The sequence below is a fragment of the Rhododendron vialii genome, chromosome 9a, assembly GCF_030253575.1.
Source record: "Rhododendron vialii isolate Sample 1 chromosome 9a, ASM3025357v1".
Classification (NCBI taxonomy): Eukaryota; Viridiplantae; Streptophyta; class Magnoliopsida; order Ericales; family Ericaceae; genus Rhododendron; species Rhododendron vialii.
The window spans coordinates 33,029,305-33,050,154 of record NC_080565.1 but is presented as its reverse complement, the minus strand read 5'-3'; the positions used below and the strand labels follow the sequence as shown (position 1 = coordinate 33,050,154).

General features: G+C 37.5%; 2 protein-coding genes and 1 non-coding gene across 6 annotated transcripts; 2 read left to right on the top strand and 1 right to left on the bottom strand.

Moving 5' to 3' along the window:
• The first annotated feature begins 1,591 nt into the window (after positions 1–1,591).
• LOC131299810 (11S globulin seed storage protein Ana o 2.0101-like) lies at positions 1,592–5,356 on the top strand. The gene is made up of 4 exons (XM_058325384.1): positions 1,592–1,934; positions 2,430–2,695; positions 4,319–4,753; positions 4,897–5,356. Exons 1-4 carry the CDS (start codon positions 1,592–1,594, stop codon positions 5,344–5,346), a joined length of 1,494 nt encoding a protein of 497 aa, XP_058181367.1. The 3' UTR covers positions 5,347–5,356.
• Positions 5,357–8,852: 3,496 nt separating this feature from the next.
• TRNAR-CCG (transfer RNA arginine (anticodon CCG)) lies at positions 8,853–8,925 on the bottom strand. The gene has a single exon. It is a non-coding gene; the product is annotated as a tRNA-Arg (tRNA).
• Positions 8,926–9,015: 90 nt separating this feature from the next.
• On the top strand, positions 9,016–19,043 carry LOC131301190 (protein CHLOROPLAST J-LIKE DOMAIN 1, chloroplastic). 4 transcript variants are annotated; one of them, XR_009191200.1, is made up of 11 exons: positions 9,018–9,233; positions 10,482–10,572; positions 10,643–10,747; positions 10,864–10,941; positions 11,578–11,633; positions 13,526–13,583; positions 15,703–15,828; positions 15,948–16,043; positions 16,962–17,033; positions 18,635–18,813; positions 18,917–19,043. XR_009191200.1 is itself a non-coding variant. In XM_058327355.1 (10 exons), the coding sequence occupies exons 1-10, from the start codon at positions 9,127–9,129 to the stop codon at positions 18,695–18,697; spliced, it is 843 nt and encodes a 280-aa protein (XP_058183338.1). In that variant the 5' UTR covers positions 9,017–9,126; the 3' UTR covers positions 18,698–19,043. The 4 variants fall into 4 exon arrangements, 3 of the variants coding, with proteins under 3 accessions (XP_058183339.1, XP_058183338.1, XP_058183337.1); XM_058327355.1 differs by having other exon boundaries at positions 9,017–9,233; positions 10,491–10,572; positions 18,635–19,043; XM_058327354.1 differs by having other exon boundaries at positions 18,635–19,043.
• The last annotated feature ends 1,807 nt before the right edge of the window (positions 19,044–20,850 follow it).

Here is a 20,850-nt window from a genome sequence, read left to right as displayed (position 1 = left end):
GAATTTTATCACTTGCTTCTTCTTTTTTAACACCTATTCAAAAGATTTTGAAAGGATTGAAATTTTTGGGTATTGGGTTTATTGTTTATTGTTTATTGTGTTATCATGGGATTCCAACTAAATCAATAGACCCCTTTAAGAATTAAATGCTCATTTCACCAAGGAAAATATCGAATTACTACTTTTTGTGGCATATTTGAATCCATCCAACTCATTTTCTAGTTTTTCGAAGAAAAATTTGATCGATTTTCCTTATTGACTTTTATCCAAAAGAGTTTTTTTCTGTAGAGCTCATGGTACTCTCTTATCAACTCAATACCTTTATTTTTGACATACAATCTGCTATTTACTATAAATTCTCATGATTAAAAACTCGTCAAGGTCAATTGTAAAAAAAATGGGCAACAAATATTTAGACTTTTGTGCTTATGTTTTGAAACTTTTGAATAGCCATTGCGCCTAATAGAGGATATTTAAATTTTTGTGCTCAATATTTCTTTGTTATATTTTACTGTGAATTCTTTTAGTTTGTTGTGAAATAATGCCCCCTCTGAACGGGATTCCTAGCCCCACCACTGGTTGTAGTGACCATTTCAGCCGTCTATCTCATCAATTAACAGTCCGGATTTAAAACAAACTTTCACGGAATAGTAAATCCAAACCTTAAAAATCCTTTTGGACAATTGCTCACTACAGTCTACTTTGCTCATTATAAGGGTCCCTTTGCTCACTATAAGGGTCCCGGATCCTTACACTTACCCAATGAAATAGTGTCACATAATATTGAACGTACAATGTTATACAAATCGTTCTGTTTTTTAGACTTCTCTTTGTAAATCCTGGACATCATTTTGCTGCAAATTCATGCTTCCCAATTAACGGAAGCAGAAGTTTTTCTTCGTGTCCAAGTGTAATCACCATTGGAACAAATGAAAACAAAAACTCAAGGAACACTTTTCTTATGGACAATTTTACCCTTCTTAATTTCTCCATATTAGCTTGCTGCATGTCTGTGGAAACAGTTTTGTACGTGGCAACACGTACGAGGGCTGTTTCTACCAAACAAATTAACGTATGTGCAGCCCAAAACCATGCATGCAGAAGTGACAAATTCTGACCGAGTTGCCCGCGTATTCACAATGGCGTTTGAAAACAAGCAATGCATTTTTAACGATACAGATATCTTGTGTTCAATCCTCCGGTAGTCTTGGCTTGTGACTTTGGATTTTGCTCTTTTTTAAAGTTTCAGGTTGTATTCCACTTGCCAGCAACTCTTAATTAATGCAATCTGATCTTCACCTGTACGCATGTGAAACGGCTGTGAAAGAAACCATGATATTTAATCAGATGTGCAACGTAAATTAGTCCGGAACATACTGCATCCAAAATAAATCTCGCGTTCACAAGTTTGAGTTTATTAATCGGAACATGGAGGCCAAAAACAGCTCATCTCACCAACTACTCCACCCCACGTGGCAAATCCCAACCCTCCTTTTCCCTCCCTATAAATTCCCCACCAGCCCACACCACCACCTCCACCTCCACCTCCAACCCACAAACACCCTCTCTCTCTCTCTCTCTCCCCACAGCCATGGCCTCCCCCTCTCCTCTCCTCACATTCACCCTCTATCTTGTTCTATGCACAGCTAGCTCCCTGGCTGCTGAGACCTCCCAGGATTACCAACAGCAACAGCAGCAGCCGCGCGCCCAGCAGCGCGGGGCGCGGCGACAGGGCGATTGCCAAATCCAGAACCTCAACACCCTCGAACCCAACCGCCAAATGCAGCACGAGGCCGGCGTTTCCGAGATCTGGGACCAGGACGACGACCAGCTCCAGTGCGCCGGCGTCGCCGCCAGCCGCCATGTGATCGAGCCGAGAGGCCTCCTTTTGCCCGCCTTCGTTAACGCTCCCTTGCTTGCCTATGTCCTTCAAGGTTCACTATCGCTCCCACTGTCACATACATGCATGGCACCTTAATAATGCGACACATATAAATTTCATAAATGGCACCAAAAAAATAGCAATGTTTACGTGTTAGATTTTATTTCACATCGCCTAATTAGCCACCTAAACTCGGTTAGTATAATCTGGAGACTAAGCCACCTAAACCTGGTTAGTATAATCTGAAGGTGAAGCCACCTAAACTCGAACAAACCGAGTAGTGGCTTGTTGAGCTCGGTTTGAAACCTTAATGACTTTCAAAAAAAAATGTTCAAGTTTGGTTCGAACCTTCGAAACAAACATGAATCAAACTCAAGTAACACGAGCCGAGTAGTGGCCTATTGAGCTCAGTTTGAAACCTTGACGAGTTTTAAAAAAAATATTCAAGCTTGGTTCCTCCAAAACGAACACAAATTCAAACTCAAGTAACTTGGTTCGTTCGTTTAGCAGGACTCATCATTTTCTGGGTTTGTTAATTTATTTACAGCATTTCCACAGGGCAAGGCATACTTGGGAGTTCATACCCGGGATGTCCGGAGACCTACCAATCATTCCAACAATCTCAACGAGGCGAAGGACGACAATCCCAGAGGGACCCAACACCAGAAGCTCGTCCACTTCCGCCGCGGGGACATCTTGGCCCAGCCCGCCGGAGTGGCCCATTGGGTCTACAACGACGGCGGCGACCAGCTTGTTCTGGTGGTGATTCACGACACCAACAACCATCAAAACCAGCTTGACCAGAATCTCAGAGTAATTAATAACGAACCTTCCCTAGCCTAATCTTATGGGAGTTTATTTATTTATTTATTTATTTTTATTTTTATTTTTATTTTTGAAAGATTCAAACTTTTCGAGAAACTAGAATCGTCGCTTAAAAAACTTCTAAACTTATATTAATCCTTAATTAAAAGATTTTTCATAAAGGACTGAGATCAATCCACTAGCTCTAGGATCCCACTTCAATGATAAAAATAGGTTATTTTTTTACACCCAGTCAAGATTATTGATTACGTCAATAATCATGTTGATAAGAGACAAATTAATATAATTTTGGAGTGCATTTATAGCTTGAAAAAGATTTATCTCTGCCACACTGGATTAAAACCAACCTTTATCAAGATAAATCTGTTTCTCAATTATGTGTCGTTTGATATCTGATCATAATGAATTTTGATCACGTGGTTGATGACCTCGAGTCCTGATGGATGAGCACTAATAACAAATGATTATGATCATCAAATTGCCGCCACAACTGTATCCGATCATTATCAATTCGACATGATTGATGGTCTATATAAGTTCTAAAATGAATGATTCAAATAATTAAAATGGGCCCGGGGAGGGTCACCCACAGAGGAACAAAATTTATTCTTGCTTGACAAAGCGTTGGTCCCTAAAATGTTTCGATGCGACAAATCGCACCATGATAGTACTATTTTAATGTAGTACTTTCTTCGTTCCTAAATGAAAGTTCACTTTACTTTTTCTGTTATTTTTATCTTATTTATATTTTTCAATTTATGATATTGTTTATGATTTTAAAATTTTTGTCTAACAAAGCAAATTAAAATCTATTAAATAAGGTTCATATTGGATATTTTTAGTATTGTAGATTGAAAGATATAAACAATTTTTTGAAGTGTCCGAAATAATAATATGGACTCTTATTTGTGAAAACAGATTTGTCCATGAAAAATGACAACTCTTAGGCCTCGTTTTAGATTTCAAAATAAGTACTTAAAAAATAAGGATATATTTTTAAACTTAAAAATAATTCGTTTACAAAAATATTTTTTTAATTTTTTGCAAGGTTTCATCGAGATCTATAAAACTAGATTCATATTGCATTTTTTTTATTTCAATGAACTTATTATTTTTAAATTTGAAATTTACAAATCAATACTTACAGTATCTTTTAAGAGGTAAACTAGAACGGGCCCTAAAACCTCACAATGAATTAAGGTGTGTTCGGACAAATAAGCTACTTTGGTTTATTTTTTGTCCTTATTCAAATTTTTTTCGTATCACTTGGCTTATTGTCATTTTTTTTGGAATTATTGCATCCTCACGACAAGAGGAATCTAAAAAGTAAATTTTTTTGACCGAAATTCAATTTTTTTTGAATAAAGACTAAAAAAAATCAATAAGCCAATTTTTTCATCTTTATTCAAAAAAAATTGGATTTCGGTCAAAAATTTTAACTTTTTAGATTCCTCTTGTCGTGAGGATGCAATAATCCCCAAAAAAATGACAATAAGCCAAGTGATACGAAAAAAATTTGAATAAGAACAAAAAATAAGCCACTATAGCTTATTTGTCCGAACGGGTCCTTAATCACTAATTTTTTGTACATGTACCAGAGATTTTCCCTAGGATCGAGGCAACCCACAGGAGCAGCAGCAACAACAAAGAAGCTTCAGGGGACAAGAACAATGGTCAGGCAACAACATCTTCCAAGGCTTCGATCCCCAGACTTTGGCCGAGGCCTTCGGTGTCGACGAGGAGACGTCGAGGAGGCTACAGAGCAACAACGACCGGAGAGGGTTCATCGTGAGGGTGGAGAAGGAGTTTGACGTGGTCAGGCCGCCGAGGTACGAGGAGGAGGAGGAAGAACGGGAGAGAGAGTACAGGAGAGTGAATGGGTTGGAGGAGACAATTTGCACCGCGAAGATCAAAGAGAACATTGATGACCCAGAAAGGGCTGATATTTATACCGCAAGGGCTGGGCGTATCAGGACCCTCAACAGCCAGAATCTTCCCATTTTGAGGAACCTACAATTGAGTGCTAAAAGAGCAGTTCTCTACAGGGTAAGTACCAATTTTTTGTTCGTTACATAAGGTTAATTCTCCCATTTCGACCTTGAAATTGCACGATTTTTCATAAAGATTGGGACGAAGGGGTACTACTTTTTTTTTTTTGGCAATGGATATGAATTCTCGTCTTTTTGCAGAATGGTATGGTAGGCCCCTACTGGAACATAAACGCACACAGCGTAATGTACGTAACCCGAGGAAGGGGCCGTGTCCAAATCGTCGGAAGCTCCAACGACCGACCCGTCTTTGACGGAGACGTCCGCGAGGGGCAACTCTTAGTCATCCCGCAAAACTACGCGGTGGTGAAACTGGCCGGAGCCGAAGGCCTGGAGTGGTTTTCCGTCCAGACAAACGGCTTGGCCAAGACAAGCCCTCTCTCGGGCAGGACTTCGGTGATCCGGGCGATCCCCGCGGACATCTTGGCCAATGCGTATCGGATCTCGAGGGAGGAAGCAAGGAGGGTGAAGTTCAATAGGGATGAGGAGGCGGCTATTCACACCCAGAGGAGGGGGTCTGGTGAACAGAGAAGGGCTACTGCCAATTGGGCCAAAAATGCTTTGCTAGAAGTGATTTCGAAGTTTGAATGAGTTTTTGCTAACAAAAGACTGAGAGTTGTGTACTAATAAAGAGACTAAAAGTGGCCGGCTGCGATTTGGATCATAGATGACTGTAGTGATGAATACAGTTAAGACTAAATAAAATGATGCTTTTTGTGAAATTCTGTTTTGGTAGACTACAGTCTATCGTGCTGTTTTGTTTTAGTTTTCAAGGGTACACCTAAGATTTTCAACGCCTTAATTATTATGGAGTGCTACCTGACAGTCGTGGGGGGAGCCGGGAGGTTACTACACTTTGGGGCTTGTTTGATAACAGGATTTGAGCTTTGAGATAAGATTGTGAGTCCTAGGGGGCTTTTAAATTTTTGTTTGGTGTTGGCAAAAACCGCAGGATTGGTAATACCAGGGGATTACGAATTTCACAAATCCATAGGATTACCCATCTCATGGGGGCGGTATTAACAATTCTATCAAAAACAAATATGTTATTCATAATCCTATAATCTAATTTTGTCCAAAACAAACATGAATAATAGATTCATCTCCTCATTAATAATCTCAACTCATTACAAATCTCAATTCTAATCCCACCTTATTACGAATCCCCCCAAAACGAAATCTGTTATCAAACACGTCCTTAAGTCATTTGCGAAGTCTAGCTTATCCTTGAGAATAATCCAGTTCTTGTTATAATTTTAATGGCTTCGGGCAAGGGTCCTTTAAAGAAAGGGATGGAAGTGTTAGATACAGAAGCTCCTCTGAGTGCTATGAAAGATTGAAATGAAACGTTTGAAGGTGGCGAAAGCATATACATCGGAGGGATTTGCAATCTGGCTTTTCGAGCCAGAAAGTTTATTCTTGCTTGAAATGAGAGTGGTTCAAAAGTATACACGGGGTTGCCAAAATTTCAAAGTTCAGCAGAAAAACTAAAACTGAAGTTCCACAAGAAAAGAAATAAACGATTTTGATTCAGATTTTGCGTAGAGTGTATATAGAAATATGACTAGATAAAGATTTGTCTGTGTTAGAATGAAAGATATCGATTGCCTTGTGATTTACTCGTTTTGTATTTGTTAGACGATTAGAGCATCCGCAATGGGAATAATCAAAATCAATAACTAAAATGTGTCACGTCAGTATTTGATTATCCATTTAGTTTATAATCAAACTTAACAACATTTACCTTCACATTGGTTATTTTTGCATCCCTATAAAAAAAATCCCACAATACGCAATGTACCTATGTCCAATAGCAAACGAGTTCCAATCACGCACCCGACCACACCAAATTATTCGTCTCGATGAGACGATTCTAATGTGAGGTATTTTTTAGTTATTGAGTTTTGAGTTTAGTTAGTGGGTTTGGTTATTGAGTTTTGGTTATTGGTAAAAGTTGTTAAGTTTGGTTATGGAATGAGTGGAATTTGGTTATTTGTTAAAAGACTTGTAACTTTGCTTATTACAATGTGAGGTGTTTTTTTAGCATTGTTGTTAAGTTTGCTTATCCATATCAATTTGATTATTACAATGGGGATGCTCTTAGTTTGGCTTTGTCCAAATTATTTGTAATGATCTCCGTTTTGTAAGTGCTGTTTATCGAAACAATCTTCTCACTTTTGACAAAAAAAGAAAAAAAGAAAAGAGATTTTCAATAACTACAATCTCGAAGTTTATGATCGTTTATTGCAATTTCCAAAGCGTAACTCATTGTTTTATTTCGTTTCATTTATGGAAAATAATGTAGGACCAGCTGCTCCAGGATAGACTGCATCACACTGGATTATATTTCAGATTAGTTTGTTAAGAGTATCACAGAGTGGAATAATCAAAGGTGGATAATCAAAATGTGCCACATCATCTTTTGAGTATCCACAGAGTTGCTAAGGTTAACAATGTAGAGATTCACAGTGGTACAATCAAAATTGAATAACCAAAACTTGCCACATCACCTTTTTAACTTGTAAAAATCTAGAAATTGTGACATAGAAAATAATTTTTTTGAAATAGTTTTCAAATTAATAAAAATAGGTTATTAGGAAAAGAGAAAATAGTTTTTTGAAAACTTAGATTAAAAAAAAAAAGTTTTCTGGAAAAAGTTAAAAAAACAGTTTTTGAATAGAAAAAGTTTTTTCTTTCAAAAGAACAGTTTTTGAAACAAAAGTTTTAGTAAAAAAACTGTTTAAAAAAAATGGGGAAAAACAGTTTTAATAAAAAAAATTGTTTTTGCAAAAAAATAAAAACTGTTTTTAAAAGTATTTATCTTATAAACATATTGAAAATGGAAGAAAGAAAGTTTTTGTATAATGATAGTATACTTGATTGAGAAAATGTGAAGACAATTAAATTTGATTATTGGCAAAATGTTGATAGTTTTGATTATTCAATGGCTAAAATTTGATGAGTTGCTAAGATGTTTCTAAGTTTGGTTATTCCAATGTGAGCTCTTTTTTAGCAAATGTTGCTAACTTTATATACCTTTTTGTTTTGATTATACCACTGTGGATGCTCTAAATACAAGTGAGTTAGGCTAAGCCACTTTAGAACATCTGAATCAGCCTATTTAAATTTTTGACCAAATTACATCTTAAAAATCTATTTTATTACTTTAGATAATCACTTTAAAAATATCTACTACATCATACTCTTTACTCTCATTCTCTATTCATATAAATATTTTCTTTATTTATTCCCACATTTCTCTACTTAATTAATAGTTGAAAGGGTGAATTATTACTCTTTAAAACAAAAGAATCACTTTAGCAAAGTTATTTATTTTGCAAAGTAAAGAAGAAGGAAGAGAGGCTACTGCTGGGCATTTTTTGTCCATTTTCTCATCGTTGCTCTTTACTTTAGTTTAGAAAGTTGTTTAAAGAGTCATGTGCGGATGCTCTTAGTTGATGTATGAAACTAGTACTATATAAGGTGTACTGTAATAGTGACTTGGGATGTTTCCGGTAGGCAATAAATTTTGAGAAAGAACTTGAGTTGATAAGTCATTAGTTGTTTCCAATAAATTATTGAAAAATTTGATTGTAAATGAGTATGTGAGTGAAAATTTGTTAAAAAGAGTTATTTTCATTAGCCAATAAGTTGTTACCAAATGTCAAGTTATTTCTCCTAACCAATAATTTGTTACCTAAAATTGTTAATGAAAACATGGGTTGAGTGGAAATCATGTAATGGATTGAGATTCCCTTTCACACTCACTCTAGAATTTGTTTTAATGTTTTCATCACAAAACATCTACAAATTAGTAGAACCCCATCGCATAAGGTTTTTAATGAATAAATGTAAGTGTTTAATCCAAGCTTATAATTTTTCCTTCATTATTCCGAATTAAAAATTTGGATGAAAAGTTGTAAAATTAGATTAAGCACTTACACTTATTTTGTTGAGCTAATTTTTTACAAAATTCCTTAACAAAATATTTTAAATTAATGAACGGATCGGACCATTTGTAATCGTAACCCAAAAGTGGGCCCCATAAAAAATTTGTGTAAAAATTTCCGAAACATAAAAATTTTAGTGTAAATATACGTTCACGGTGGGACTCGAACCCACAATCTCCCGCTCCGGAGGCGAGCGCCTTATCCATTAGGCCACGCGAACACTTCTCTGTCTCCGACTCCGAAAACATAATTTTTATACTCAGTTTTCTTAGTTTCAAGATTGTAAAAACTGACCCAGTAGCTATAAGACAATACTCGAGCATCCGAATGCAAAACCCCCCATCGAAAACCTCCACTTTTCCCTTAGCAAAAACCCAAGGAACCTAGAGAGAGAGAGAGAGAGAGAGAGAGGATCAAAGACATGCCTTTGGCAATATCAAACGTCCTCCAATGTCCCAGCTTGCAGGTTTCTCGAAAGAATTCCTTTCTCAGAAGTTCTGTTCCGAATTTGCCCCCCTCTATTGTCAGGTAAATTTTTCCTCGGAAAGTTATTTCCTTTTAATAAGTTGGTTAAACAAATATTCCAACGCAGGCATATTCAAGAAAACACCGTCAGTGGACGTTGGGATTCGTGGATTCTTGAAAAAGTTGTGTGTTTATGTTCTCTCAGCAACTGATAGAGAACCCAAGTTCTTCAATTGGGACAGTTATTCTGTGCCCTTGGGATATTGCCATGTGGCTCCTAATTTCTGTACAATTGGTTAAGAATGTGTGTGGCCCGTGATCTTGGATCTGAACTCCTCTTCGATGGGTCTTGCGGGTGTCTAGCCTGCTTGCCCTAACCTACACCGTGAATGCACGACTAAGACCTGGCCAGGGTTTTCCCGGCAAGGCCCTCCGGCGAGAGGATGAGAATGTGCAGAGAGCAAAACAAGAGACTAGGGTTTGAGTGTCAGTTTTGGTGTACCTCTTTAGGGCTGCATCACTTGGTATTTACAGAGTCTGCTTGGCTTGCTCTCCAAGTACAAGTATTGCCTTGCACGGGTCGGCTGGCATCACTGTGATGTCAGCGGTTAGGGTTTTGTAACCGCTTCCAGGGTGAGCTGGCACTCCCATGTGTGCCAATCATTATCTCTTGGCGTAACCATTTTCCGTGCGTGGGGGAGCGTGGCGCTGAGAGTGGCCGAGCCAGGGCACTTGGTTGCCAAAGGGGGTGCCTCGGAAGGAGAGGGATGGGATGAGGCCATCCGTCCGAGCCTCGACCTTCACCGAACCAAAACATTCTCCTTTGGCCGATGCTTTGAGCAGGTGAGATGAGACGAGGTCCACTTCAGGTACCGAGATCCGAAGCTCGGCTCCTCATTAGCCCTGGTCCGTCTTCAGGGACACGTGGTCCGAGCCATGATGTTCGGCCTACTACAGAATGTGGAGTGACTTTTGTTTGTGTGTGTGGTGATAAAATGGGACATGGAAATGGTATACTTTTTTTTTGATAGCTTACGCCGCCTCGCCTAATACCTGAGAACCAATCACACCATCCACTAGCAGGCCAATTTTGATAACTCAATGCTGATAAAAAAAAAAATTTTGATAACTCAAGAGTTGATAATACCTAGGAGATTTTGTATGACGTTACTATGTATAAATTATGCAACAGACACACATACATGCGTATGTGTACATTTGAGCTCATCACTTTAAACGATACTCCTTTAGTTTGTTTATCTAGTTTCTCTGTAGCAGTGACGTATATTATCTCAATACTGAACAAGTCAGGTTTGGTAGAACCTCTCAACTCAATATAAGATTGGTTTGTGCTGCTTCGTCGGCTGCAGGAAGTTCAAGTTCCAGCGGCAACCCGTATGAGGTAGTTTCAACTGGTGTTTTTTTGTGCTGTTCGTTTCCATCAATTTCTCCCTTTCTAATACTTTTTTCAGGTGCTTGGTGTGAGCCCTGTTGCAGGATTTGAGGGGGTCAAGCAGGCATATGCAAGTAAACGCAAGGATGCACAGGAGAAAGGTGATAAAGCAACCGTTGCCCAAGTAGGTTACCGTTTTTTTCTCTATACCATCCTGCTTGTATTTAATTTATCTGTTTTCCAAATGGTATTTATGCAACTATTTCTGGGATATTTGTGTTCTACATGGGTTTTTTCCAGTTAGAAGAGGCGTATGACAAAGTGATGATGGAACAATTGGAAAACCGAAAGAAGGGTGTGACATCTAGTTCCTTTGAGGTATATTTCGCCAATCTTGGTTTGTGAAACTTGAAGGATGAAACAAGTTATTTATCTCTGAAGCCACTGATGTTGAGGCTGGGATCTTCCTTGTACATGGAACACCGAGGGAGATCACAGGGTTATTATGAGGCTGTTGGCGTGTTCGTTTGTTTATTCTTTTTGTAGACTAGATAGTGTCTTCGTTATAAGATGTCTACCTGCCATTTTTCCAGTGCCATATGATGCTGGTAACTGTTGAATTTCAGGAAACAAAACAAGGAAGCCTAAAGATCTTTTTTGAGAAACTTATGCTTATATCACCTAGGGGAACTTATGAATTAGTACCTTACTTTTCTCAATGTTATATGCTGTTGGCCATAGGTTTCAATGTATGACCCAACAATAAAGCATAAGAGTTTTGGTCAGAAAATATCGCGTCTTTTTCGCAGGATAAATCCTCAAACTATTCCATTACTTGTTTACTCGAATGCTTTTTCACTCTGCTGGACGCCTGTCACTTGGTTCTCATTAGTGTCTGACCATCTATCATGCGGTTCTCTATCTTGTGATGCTTCGTTTAGATATTCAAGGCTCATGAGTGGTTATATATTTTGGCATAATGTTGATTATGAGTCTTGTGGTTCTACCATTCAGGTTTCTAAGCATATCAAGTATGCCGATAAGCAGCCAATAGTACCATGGTGGCCAAGGTCTGTCTTTGCATTTCATCATAGCATAAGAGATTAGTGCCGTTACGAACTCTTCTTAGCAGTTCGATTCTCATACTTTACCAATTTATTACTGTTCGTTATATATTAGTATTGAAGCTGCTTTGGCAGTGTAAGCATCCCAATGATAGTTATGCCCCATATCTATGACAAAGAGTCATTGTGCCTTATCGATGTTGATGGGTGTAGTTGCAAATGTCACCAAAATAGGTGATGTCCTTCTCTTCCTTTCTACATTTTGTGCGAGTGTGAAACATAGGAGAATTTGTTTGTAAAAGTTATTTCAATAATAGAAAATTAGAGGCCGATCCTTCTTTTTAGGTCCGGTTTAATTCCAACCCTGAATATTTTTCCGAACCTATGTAGGTTTGGTAATGTTAAGTAATGACTTTTATAGCCAGCCGATCAAAAAAAAGAAAAAGACTTTTATACCCAAATGAATCGAATCAAAACCCCACTCTCTCTCTCTCTCTCTCTCTCTCTCTCTCTCTCTCTCTCTCTCTCTCCCTCTGAAATACTCCATCTCCGTCCCACCTGTCTTCAACCAAGGGAAACCGAGGCCATACCAGTTCGTTCTCAAGATGACGCAACGTGGTCGTGGCCCACTAGCGTACACGGATGCCGTGGCGTTGTCGGAGACTTGGACGGGTTTGAGGCCACCGCCCTTGAAGACGATGTTGATGGAGGTGGAGCCGGCGGTGAGTCTGTTCTTGATCAGCTCCTTCACGGCGGAGACTGACTGCTGGATCAATTCTCCAACGATGATTTGATTCACCACGGACGCATCAATGCACTGGATCTTCTGGATCTTTGGTGGTGATTCACCACGGACACATAACTAGTTCTCATGAGCAGTTCTCATATAACTGACTATGAGACTTGACAGTTTTCATAGTCAGGAATTGATTCTAAAAATATAGCTCTCATAGCCTCAGTTCTCAAAGCCATATTTCAGGGGTATTTTTGTCCAAAATAATATGTTAGCTCGGGTTATGTGAACTGACGGAGATATTTTTGTCTGAAATATGATGTTAACTGGCTATGAGAATTGGCAGTTCTCATAACCAGTTCACATAGTCAAGGGTATTTTTGTTCGAAATAATATGGGTCAGGAGTTGATTCTAAAAATATAAATTTTACTAAAAATGGACATGTACACAAAAAGTTAAGAAGAATGGGCAAAATAGTAAAAATGCATGAAAAGTAAAAGGAAAGGACTGAAATAAAGAAGGAATATTTTTGTCAGGACTAAATTAAGTCCGAACCTACGTTTTGGGGCTGGCCTCGAAATTCCCCTTTCAATAACAATGGCAAGAGATTCTACTCAATTGGAGGAAAGATTGAGAAAGGAAGAGAAATTCTCCACTCAACATTCATGACTACTTCTCTGTTGTATTGATGTGTCTGTTTTGTGTTCAACCTTATCCTGACCTTGTACACTCAACATTCATCGGATCGCTGTCTATACATTGATCAATCACTCGACCCTGGGTTAACTAAGGAGATCAAAATGATACAAATGCTTTATGAGTAGTAAGACTGCTAAATGATAAACACCTGTGGTTATAATTTTTTGAAGTTCGAAAGAAACTATTGCACTCCTATTTAGAGTATCCATTTTTGCTCTCTTTGGATAACACTGTCAGGAGATTCCCTTGCAATCTCATTTGTTCCTTCACCCCAACCGTCCAATTGTTAACATTGGTTCCTTCTGCAAATTATGTTGATCTGTGCTCCTGTGCACACTTTGGTTTTTAGTTTAGTTTACCCAGTCCATTGTTAAGATATGCGAACCAACACAGCAAAATTTGTCAACACTGGGCCATTTTGTAGAACTTCGTAGTTATTTAATCCAGCGGACGCTGTGCTTTCAGGTTCACCAAGTCCAGTATCAGAGATATCCAGATCAACCTGGCAATATCTGCTGTATTTGTAAGTGGTGATATTTTTTTTTGCTTCTATTACCTTTGTTTATCAGCATTTGCAACTTTCATAGCTTCATGACTTGAACACTAATTTGTATGCTATTTCTACGTGGTATGGTAATTGGGATTAACATTCTTGTGACTTATTTCTTTTTCTTTGCTGAACTTTCTTTTGAGGTGGGGATTAAAGTAATAACTAATAGTAGTTTTTTTGTCGTTTTTCTATTCTGTGGCGGGGGATGGGAGCAGAGGTGGGTTTGTTGCACTTGCACATTATCAGCGAGTAGAATCTGGCTATTATTCATTTAAAAAGTTATCAAACTTCTGTAGGTTTGACGTACATAATAGTAATTGTAATCAGTCTGTGCCTTCCCACTAGAGCGGCTACATATATCCTTTTACCTCTGCATTGAAATTTTTTCGCCGTGGATGGCATATGTCTCAGTAGCATGGTTTACAGTAGCACGTGTAAAGGCAGTTTGGAAATAGACTCGAAGGGAAAAGAAAAGACATTCAGTTTTCCCATCAAGTTAGATTTGGGGCACATGGGAAATTTCTGCATATAAAATCATGTAACCCCCAAGGAAACCATGCTATCCGCTTGCATATAGGGAAGAATTAGAAATTGTAAAGCTTATTAAGGTCCGGTTGGAAGATTGGAAGGATTTATCTGAGGTATCCTGCAGGTCTATATTATGTAGCAGATTACTATTCTTGAAGATAATATAAGAATTGGAGAGGTGAATCCAGTCCCTTTTTATACCTCTTAAACAGTTCTGATGATGAATTTTACAGTTGCCATGCCTTTGTTTTCATTCCGGTCTAACTGTTTTGTGGCCTAAATATGCCAATTTTTTGTTAGCTATTTTCTTTCTTTTTGTGATTTGGTCTCTTTTTTATCTCAACATTTCCCAATTGAGTTTAAAATCTGCTACAACTCAAATGTAGGACAATACCAAGCACGTTCAAGAAGCATGCTGTATTCTATTCTAATTTTTCTTCACATAATAATGCAAGTCTTTGAGTAAGTTGAGATTGCAATGTTTACAATGCAAAGAATCACCTTGCTGCTTTGCTATAAAAAATTCATTCTATGGTTTTGAAACTTTATCTTCTCTCCTTTCTTTTTGTTTAAGAAAGGACAAATCCTGTCTATCATTGTTATCATTGATAAGTTACCAATATATGTAGAGCTGAATGGGTTTTAAATATTTCCTGAATTTGTTGATGTGGAATCTGGATGTAAGAAGACCTTAATATGGTTATAAGGGAATTCAGGTAAGAGTCCTAAGACTCAAATTTGTGAATGTTGTCACTTTATAAAATGGGTTCTATAAATTTCATGACGAGTAAATGTTGTGTCCATAGGGCCTAGGTATTCACAGTGTTATTAACTTTTGAGTCTAGGTACAGTGCATTATTCTGCTGGATTTGATTTGAACTCGCATTCAGGCATCAGTAATTGGATCCATATTTGTATATTGCCAAATCTGCCACAATTTTAACCCATAAAATAGATCCTACATTCTAATGTTTGATGCTGGTAGTCAACCTATAGCTGATAATAAGTTTATTTTGTGGTATAAAATTGCTGAGATTGTCTGATACATTTTGGAGAAAGCTATGAAGCACCAACACAGGGACACGACAAAATACGTACGGGACAAATATTTTTTTTTTATTTTTAGGGGGACACATGGGGGCATGACAGGGGTTAAATGTGCAATTTTAAAAAAAATCGGGTGGTTAAATGTGTATTTCTTCAAATATTTTGGGTTAAAAGTGTAATATCATGTAAATAGGATAATTTTTTATATATATTGAAGCTTCATGCTTATACATCTAACTATATTTCCATGGGTATAAAATAAATTTTATTTATTTATTTTTGCCGTGTCCGGGGTCCCCATTTTTTAAGAAATCCCGTGTCCCATGTCTGTGTGCCCATCCGTACCCGTGTTACATAGGGAGAAAGTAAGTTACGCAATAGGAAAATCAATTGTTTCTTCCTACCTCTTTATGTTTTGAGTTACAAAATCTACTTTATTTGACGACTTGACGTGGTTCTGTTGACCTCTTCCAGTTGTATCGTATCTTATCCTTGTCTTTTCCTGATCTCTCTGCAGACTACTTGGATTTTTATCCAGCGAAATGCCGAATATAAACCTTTGGAGTTTCTATTCTTCGCCTTTGTATATCGAGTTTATGAAAAGCTGAGACAGTTTGAACCACCTACAAAACCAAAATATACAGTGAGTACCATTTTCATCTTTATTAACATCATCCGGAGCAAAGCTTCTGAGTGTTTGTCTTGGAACCTTCTTACTTTGTCATTTGGTATGTTAATTACGAAACTGAATTTTGGCTGCAGGAAGATGGTGAAGAGGAAGGACGGGTACTACGAATGGGAAAACGAATTCTTCGTTCTCTTGCCCTGGTTGTAAGCTGTATAGCCGTTTCGTCTTTTGTAAGTACTTCCATTGGAATGTTTATGACAACTCCAGAAGCTGTACCTGTCACAGTCATCAAGTGGTTTTCCAGACAATAGACTCTACGCTTTCTGTTAAAATGTTATTTCATAATTGGAGATATGAGAACCTTATGTCGAAGCCAAAAAGATCCCATTTGCCACTTCTTTTTTTTGATAAGTAAATAATTATATTAGCAACGATGCATTAAGGGAATGCCGCCCATATACAAAAAGAGGCCGAAGACCCGTTTGCCACTTTCCCTTGCATCATAGGTCAGTTGGAGATAATGGTACATAATTGTAGCTACGAAGGGTGTATTGTATGGCTTAGATCGCACCCTAGCATTAGGATTGAACCCATATGCTTTCATTAACTTAGTTTGTCTAAAATCAGAGGGTACGAGGAAAAAGGTATGAACTGGTGTTTGATGATCATCAAGCCAATTTTTTAGCAACCAGAACCTATAAGGTGACTCTACTGAAATATATCTGAATTTTTTTCCTTTTGTGGACGGATTGGGAAAAAGATGAAAGAAGACAACAAATCACATCCCAAAACTTCAAGGAATTATTGTGAACAATAAGCATTGAAGCTCTGAACCTAGGTAGACTCATGTGATGAACACTGAAGAAAAGAATAAGAGAGAAGAGACGGGTTGTAAAGTGAGTAGGGAATAGATTAGGGTTCTCTACCTAATCCCCTAGAATTTACATCACATTTGTATATTGTGATTCGATGTCGGGTCCAATTCCAAAAAGGTGTGAGAATGACTAGTTGAGCTGATATTTTTCTGGGGTTTATGAATTTGGATTAATTGGTTGACATTTCCACACAGACCACCTTTGATTGAGTTCCCTGATGACTCTGTGGGGTTTCTTCTATTAGCTGATTACGCCTTCTCGTTTTGATTGCAGGGATACACTAGTATCCTGAATGTGATGGAGTCTGTTTACAAGTACATCCCCGCTTTCGTATACTATAACCAGGTATATCACTATCACTAATTTGTTTTATAGAAGAAGATATTTCTGACATGTTAGTTTTGGTAAACCTCATGCTCGAAACTTTTGTATTTTCTGTTTCTACATGTCCCAAACTGTACACAGCTCAGGTTCTGTAACCACTCCAAATTTCTGCTTTATTGTGTATAGAATGGTGTTTTCCCCCAACATTTATGATTTTCTTAAACAGAAGATTCTACTGTGTGTGTATATATACATGCACTTTCAGATAAAGGCACCAATAATGACCTGCACTTGAGACTGGTCGCACGTTTAAATCAGTGCCATTTGTCATTTAATATGTGCAATTCAAAGTTGGCTTTAAATTCTTTTGAAGGGTAAGTTGGTAAAGAGACATTCCAGAAAATATTGGATATCCCTTTTGGAGCAAACAAGAGGCCAAGATTACCGATGAGAATGTGTTGAAAGTTCTTATGCCTAAATGAAGAGGAATTTTTCTGTGAATTGTCGAAATTGAAACTCATCAAGGCAAGAACTAGTTTGAGTAATTGAAATTGATAAGATGAAGGGATGAAAGAAAAAGATTTCTACTGCTGAATGAACTTGAAATAAAATGGTACCTGGCACTTCTTACTCCACTATTACTGCAACTGAACTGCCACTGGTTCTGCTTCAAATCTACACCTACTACAAGCGCAATGCTTACTAAGCTACTCTAAGTTACAGATTACTCCCTCAATGAAATTGGAGTAAAGGCAAGTCTAGTTGTCAATGACGATCATTGTGTGCAATCTTTGGACAGGGCCTTATTTACAGTTTCTGTTGTAATTTGAAATTCAAAGAGCATAATACTTACTCTGCACCTTGTCAAGCAACCCACGACAGGTTTCCACTTCTTGGAACGTTATTCCAGCTTTTAGTGTTGAAACAAATCTTCATGTCTTGGAACACCCTTGATCTCTTTCAAGTCTTCAAATTACCGGGAGCTACTGAGTAGTGCTGATATTTAATATTCTGAACCCCTTCATGGTCTCCCATATCTCTCATGAACTTCATCTACTTCTTTTAGTTGCTCCTATTCTCTGGAACCTTCACGAGTCTTGTATATATCCTGAATCACCTTTGAAGTAACTTCTTATGTCTTAAATGTGGTTGATTATACTGAGCGGCATGCTGTCTCGCTTTGCCAATTTGAAATAGTGTCTCAGGTTTCTCGTTGTTAGATTATGTTGACTTGTCTTTCTTGGGCCCTCATAAAGCTTTCCCAAGCCTTAGGGCACCTTTGAAGTGCTCGCTCCTCTTGGAAACTGCCAGTTACCCCCGTTATGTTTCTGTGCTCATTTAACTACGTATCAGCCAATTATTTATTTAGAGTTGTATAACTGTTTGGCAGGGAAATTCCATTTTTAATCAACCTTTAATCTCCTTCAAGAATCCATTTCAAGTATTACCCATAGGATGTTTACTTGTTTTGATATGTGCTTCCATGCAAGATGCGTTTATTTTCAGAATGATTACGTAAAGGAATGACATGCTCCCTTCCAATATAGTTAGGTTTTTTCGTACGTGTTGATATAGTTAATACATGTGCTTGTTGCTCCATTGACAAGTTAATGCTTGTGCAGGAACTTTTTGTCACTGCTTCATCAGCACTCATGCTCTTCTTTGCGGCATCATATTACAGATGAAAAATCACTTCGCGAACTGGGGGGACAAGGTGCTGGGTTATTGTTGGGGATATCGCTGTTGTCTCTGATACCAATTTTGAACTGAGTTTTACAATTTAAAGAGATCAAAGGGAAAGGTATAGACTTTATGCTACTGAATTATCACTAGGAGCTGTTTTATTATTACAGTTTTGAGTCTTGACGCGGGCTGAATTCTGTCATGACCTTGTGCTGAATCAGACACTGCTTGCTGCAACGGGGCCTTACCGGTTTTATTGTAAAAGTCCAGTAGTTGTCTTTGAGACGGAGCTGTTGAGATATTTACTCGATTGTGATGGGAATGGAAGTATATTTACTTTTGTACTAATTGTTTCGCCGTACATGGGCAGTTCAAGATCGTGGGAACATGATATATTTCCCCATATTTCTCTGTTAATTTTGATAAATCTTTTTTTTTTTTTCAAGTTAATTTTGATAAATCTTATCAGCACTCTCTTGCTGCTTTCTAGTATTTGAATCTTTCGGATTTCTTTCTTCATTTTCGCGCACACTTTGGGACTACAAAAAATTTGAAGCTATGTTTGGACTAAGGAGAAAAAAAAATTGGCATTGCATTTTCTAGAGAGGTGGAATTTTTGTTTATGAAAGCTTTCATTTTCATCATTGTTTTTGTTTATATTAGAACTAGTGATTGATTCTCCTTTTCTATTGGCCGTCCCGCCAACCAAACTGACGTCTCCTTGAAGTCACATTAAAGAATGTTTAAAAATAAAATAACAATGATACACATCAATTCTATGCAACATTAAAGAATGTTTAAAAATAACACATTTACTGATGCCTAAAGGCACTCCTAATAATCATCTCATTTTTAAAATTTCCGCACACATTAATACATTATCCCAAATTTGTATTATAAAAAATAATAGTCATGTGATTAGAAAAAGAAAAAAAAACAGAAAATCTAATTATTGCATGCTTTCCTTGCTATCTCTCTCTTTTTTCTATAATATTTACTCTCTCTCTCTCTCTCTCTCTCTCTCTCTCTCAAGTTGGAGAGAAATAGAGAGGAAGAAAATGTTACAAAAAACAAGAGAGAGAGATTTGGTATGGAAAACAATAATTAGGTTTTCTTTTTTTGTTTCTTTTTCTAATTACATGGCTATTATTTTAACGATGAGTAATCCAACTTGCTCTTTTCTCCGTTTGGGTTGGCTAGAGGCGGCTAGGTGGTGATCAGAGGCGAATGATCGGCGGTTTGGGTATGGCTTGCTGTCTGATTGGTGTGCGGTGGTGGGCGGCGGGTTGAAGATTTGCATCGTTAGGGTTTGTTTTGGGTTTTAAGGACTGGGTTTGGCCCACTTTGGTGGGTTGGGTTCCTTTGTTTGTGTTTAATTGTAATATTTGGGCTTTTAAGGCCATCTGGTGTTTTTGAGCTTCATTTGTAATATTTGGGCTTTGAGTCCTTTAGGTGTTTTGGGCTTTGCCCTTCAAAGTGTATGGGCTTGTCCCATCTGGCTGTACTTTTCAACCTTGGTTGGCAATTCCTTTCCTCCTCTCCTTGATAAAATGTTACTTTTGTCGATAAAAAGAGAGTATTAATCCAACTTGATAAAGATAGAGATAGAGAGAAAATTAATAAATCTTACTAAAAAAAGAGAGAGAGATTTGGTAAGGAAAGCAATAATTAGTTTTTTTTCTTTTTGTTTCTTTTCGAGTCACATGGCTACTATTTTAACAAAAAAAATTCGATAGCAATAAATGTTGATTTCATTTATATGCCTTGACATTTTCAAAGAAAACACTCTATTTATAGGTATTTTCAAAGAAAACTGCTCTATTAACAAAAAAACAATGTTACTTTCATTTGTATGTAGACATTTTCAAAGAAAATTGCTCTTTTTATGGGCATATATATGAGAGCAACATTTATCGCCATCGAATCATTTTTCGTTAAAAGAGTAGCCATGTGATTAGGAAAAAAAAAAGTTATGCTTTCCTTACTAAATCTCTCTCTCCTTTTTTTTTCCATAATATTTGCTTTCCCTCTTTGTCTCTATCTTTATCAAATTGGGGAGAGGGGAAGCAAATGTTATGAAAAAATCAAGTTAGAGAGAGGGGACACAAATGTTATGGAAAAAAAAAATGAGAGAGATTTGGTAAGGAAACTTAGG

Bases quoted from the DNA above. Each gene is read 5' to 3' on its own strand.
- LOC131301190 (XM_058327354.1), top strand. From the start codon at position 9,127: ATGCCTTTGGCAATATCAAACGTCCTCCAATGTCCCAGCTTGCAGGTT. The intron at 10,748-10,863 runs GTAGGTTACCGT...GGTTTTTTCCAG, and splicing joins ATAAAGCAACCGTTGCCCAA to TTAGAAGAGGCGTATGACAA. The intron at 10,942-11,577 runs GTATATTTCGCC...TCTACCATTCAG, and splicing joins TGACATCTAGTTCCTTTGAG to GTTTCTAAGCATATCAAGTA.
- LOC131299810 (XM_058325384.1), top strand. From the start codon at position 1,592: ATGGCCTCCCCCTCTCCTCTCCTCACATTCACCCTCTATCTTGTTCTA. The intron at 2,696-4,318 runs GTAATTAATAAC...GATTTTCCCTAG, and splicing joins AGCTTGACCAGAATCTCAGA to GATCGAGGCAACCCACAGGA. The intron at 4,754-4,896 runs GTAAGTACCAAT...GTCTTTTTGCAG, and splicing joins AAAGAGCAGTTCTCTACAGG to AATGGTATGGTAGGCCCCTA.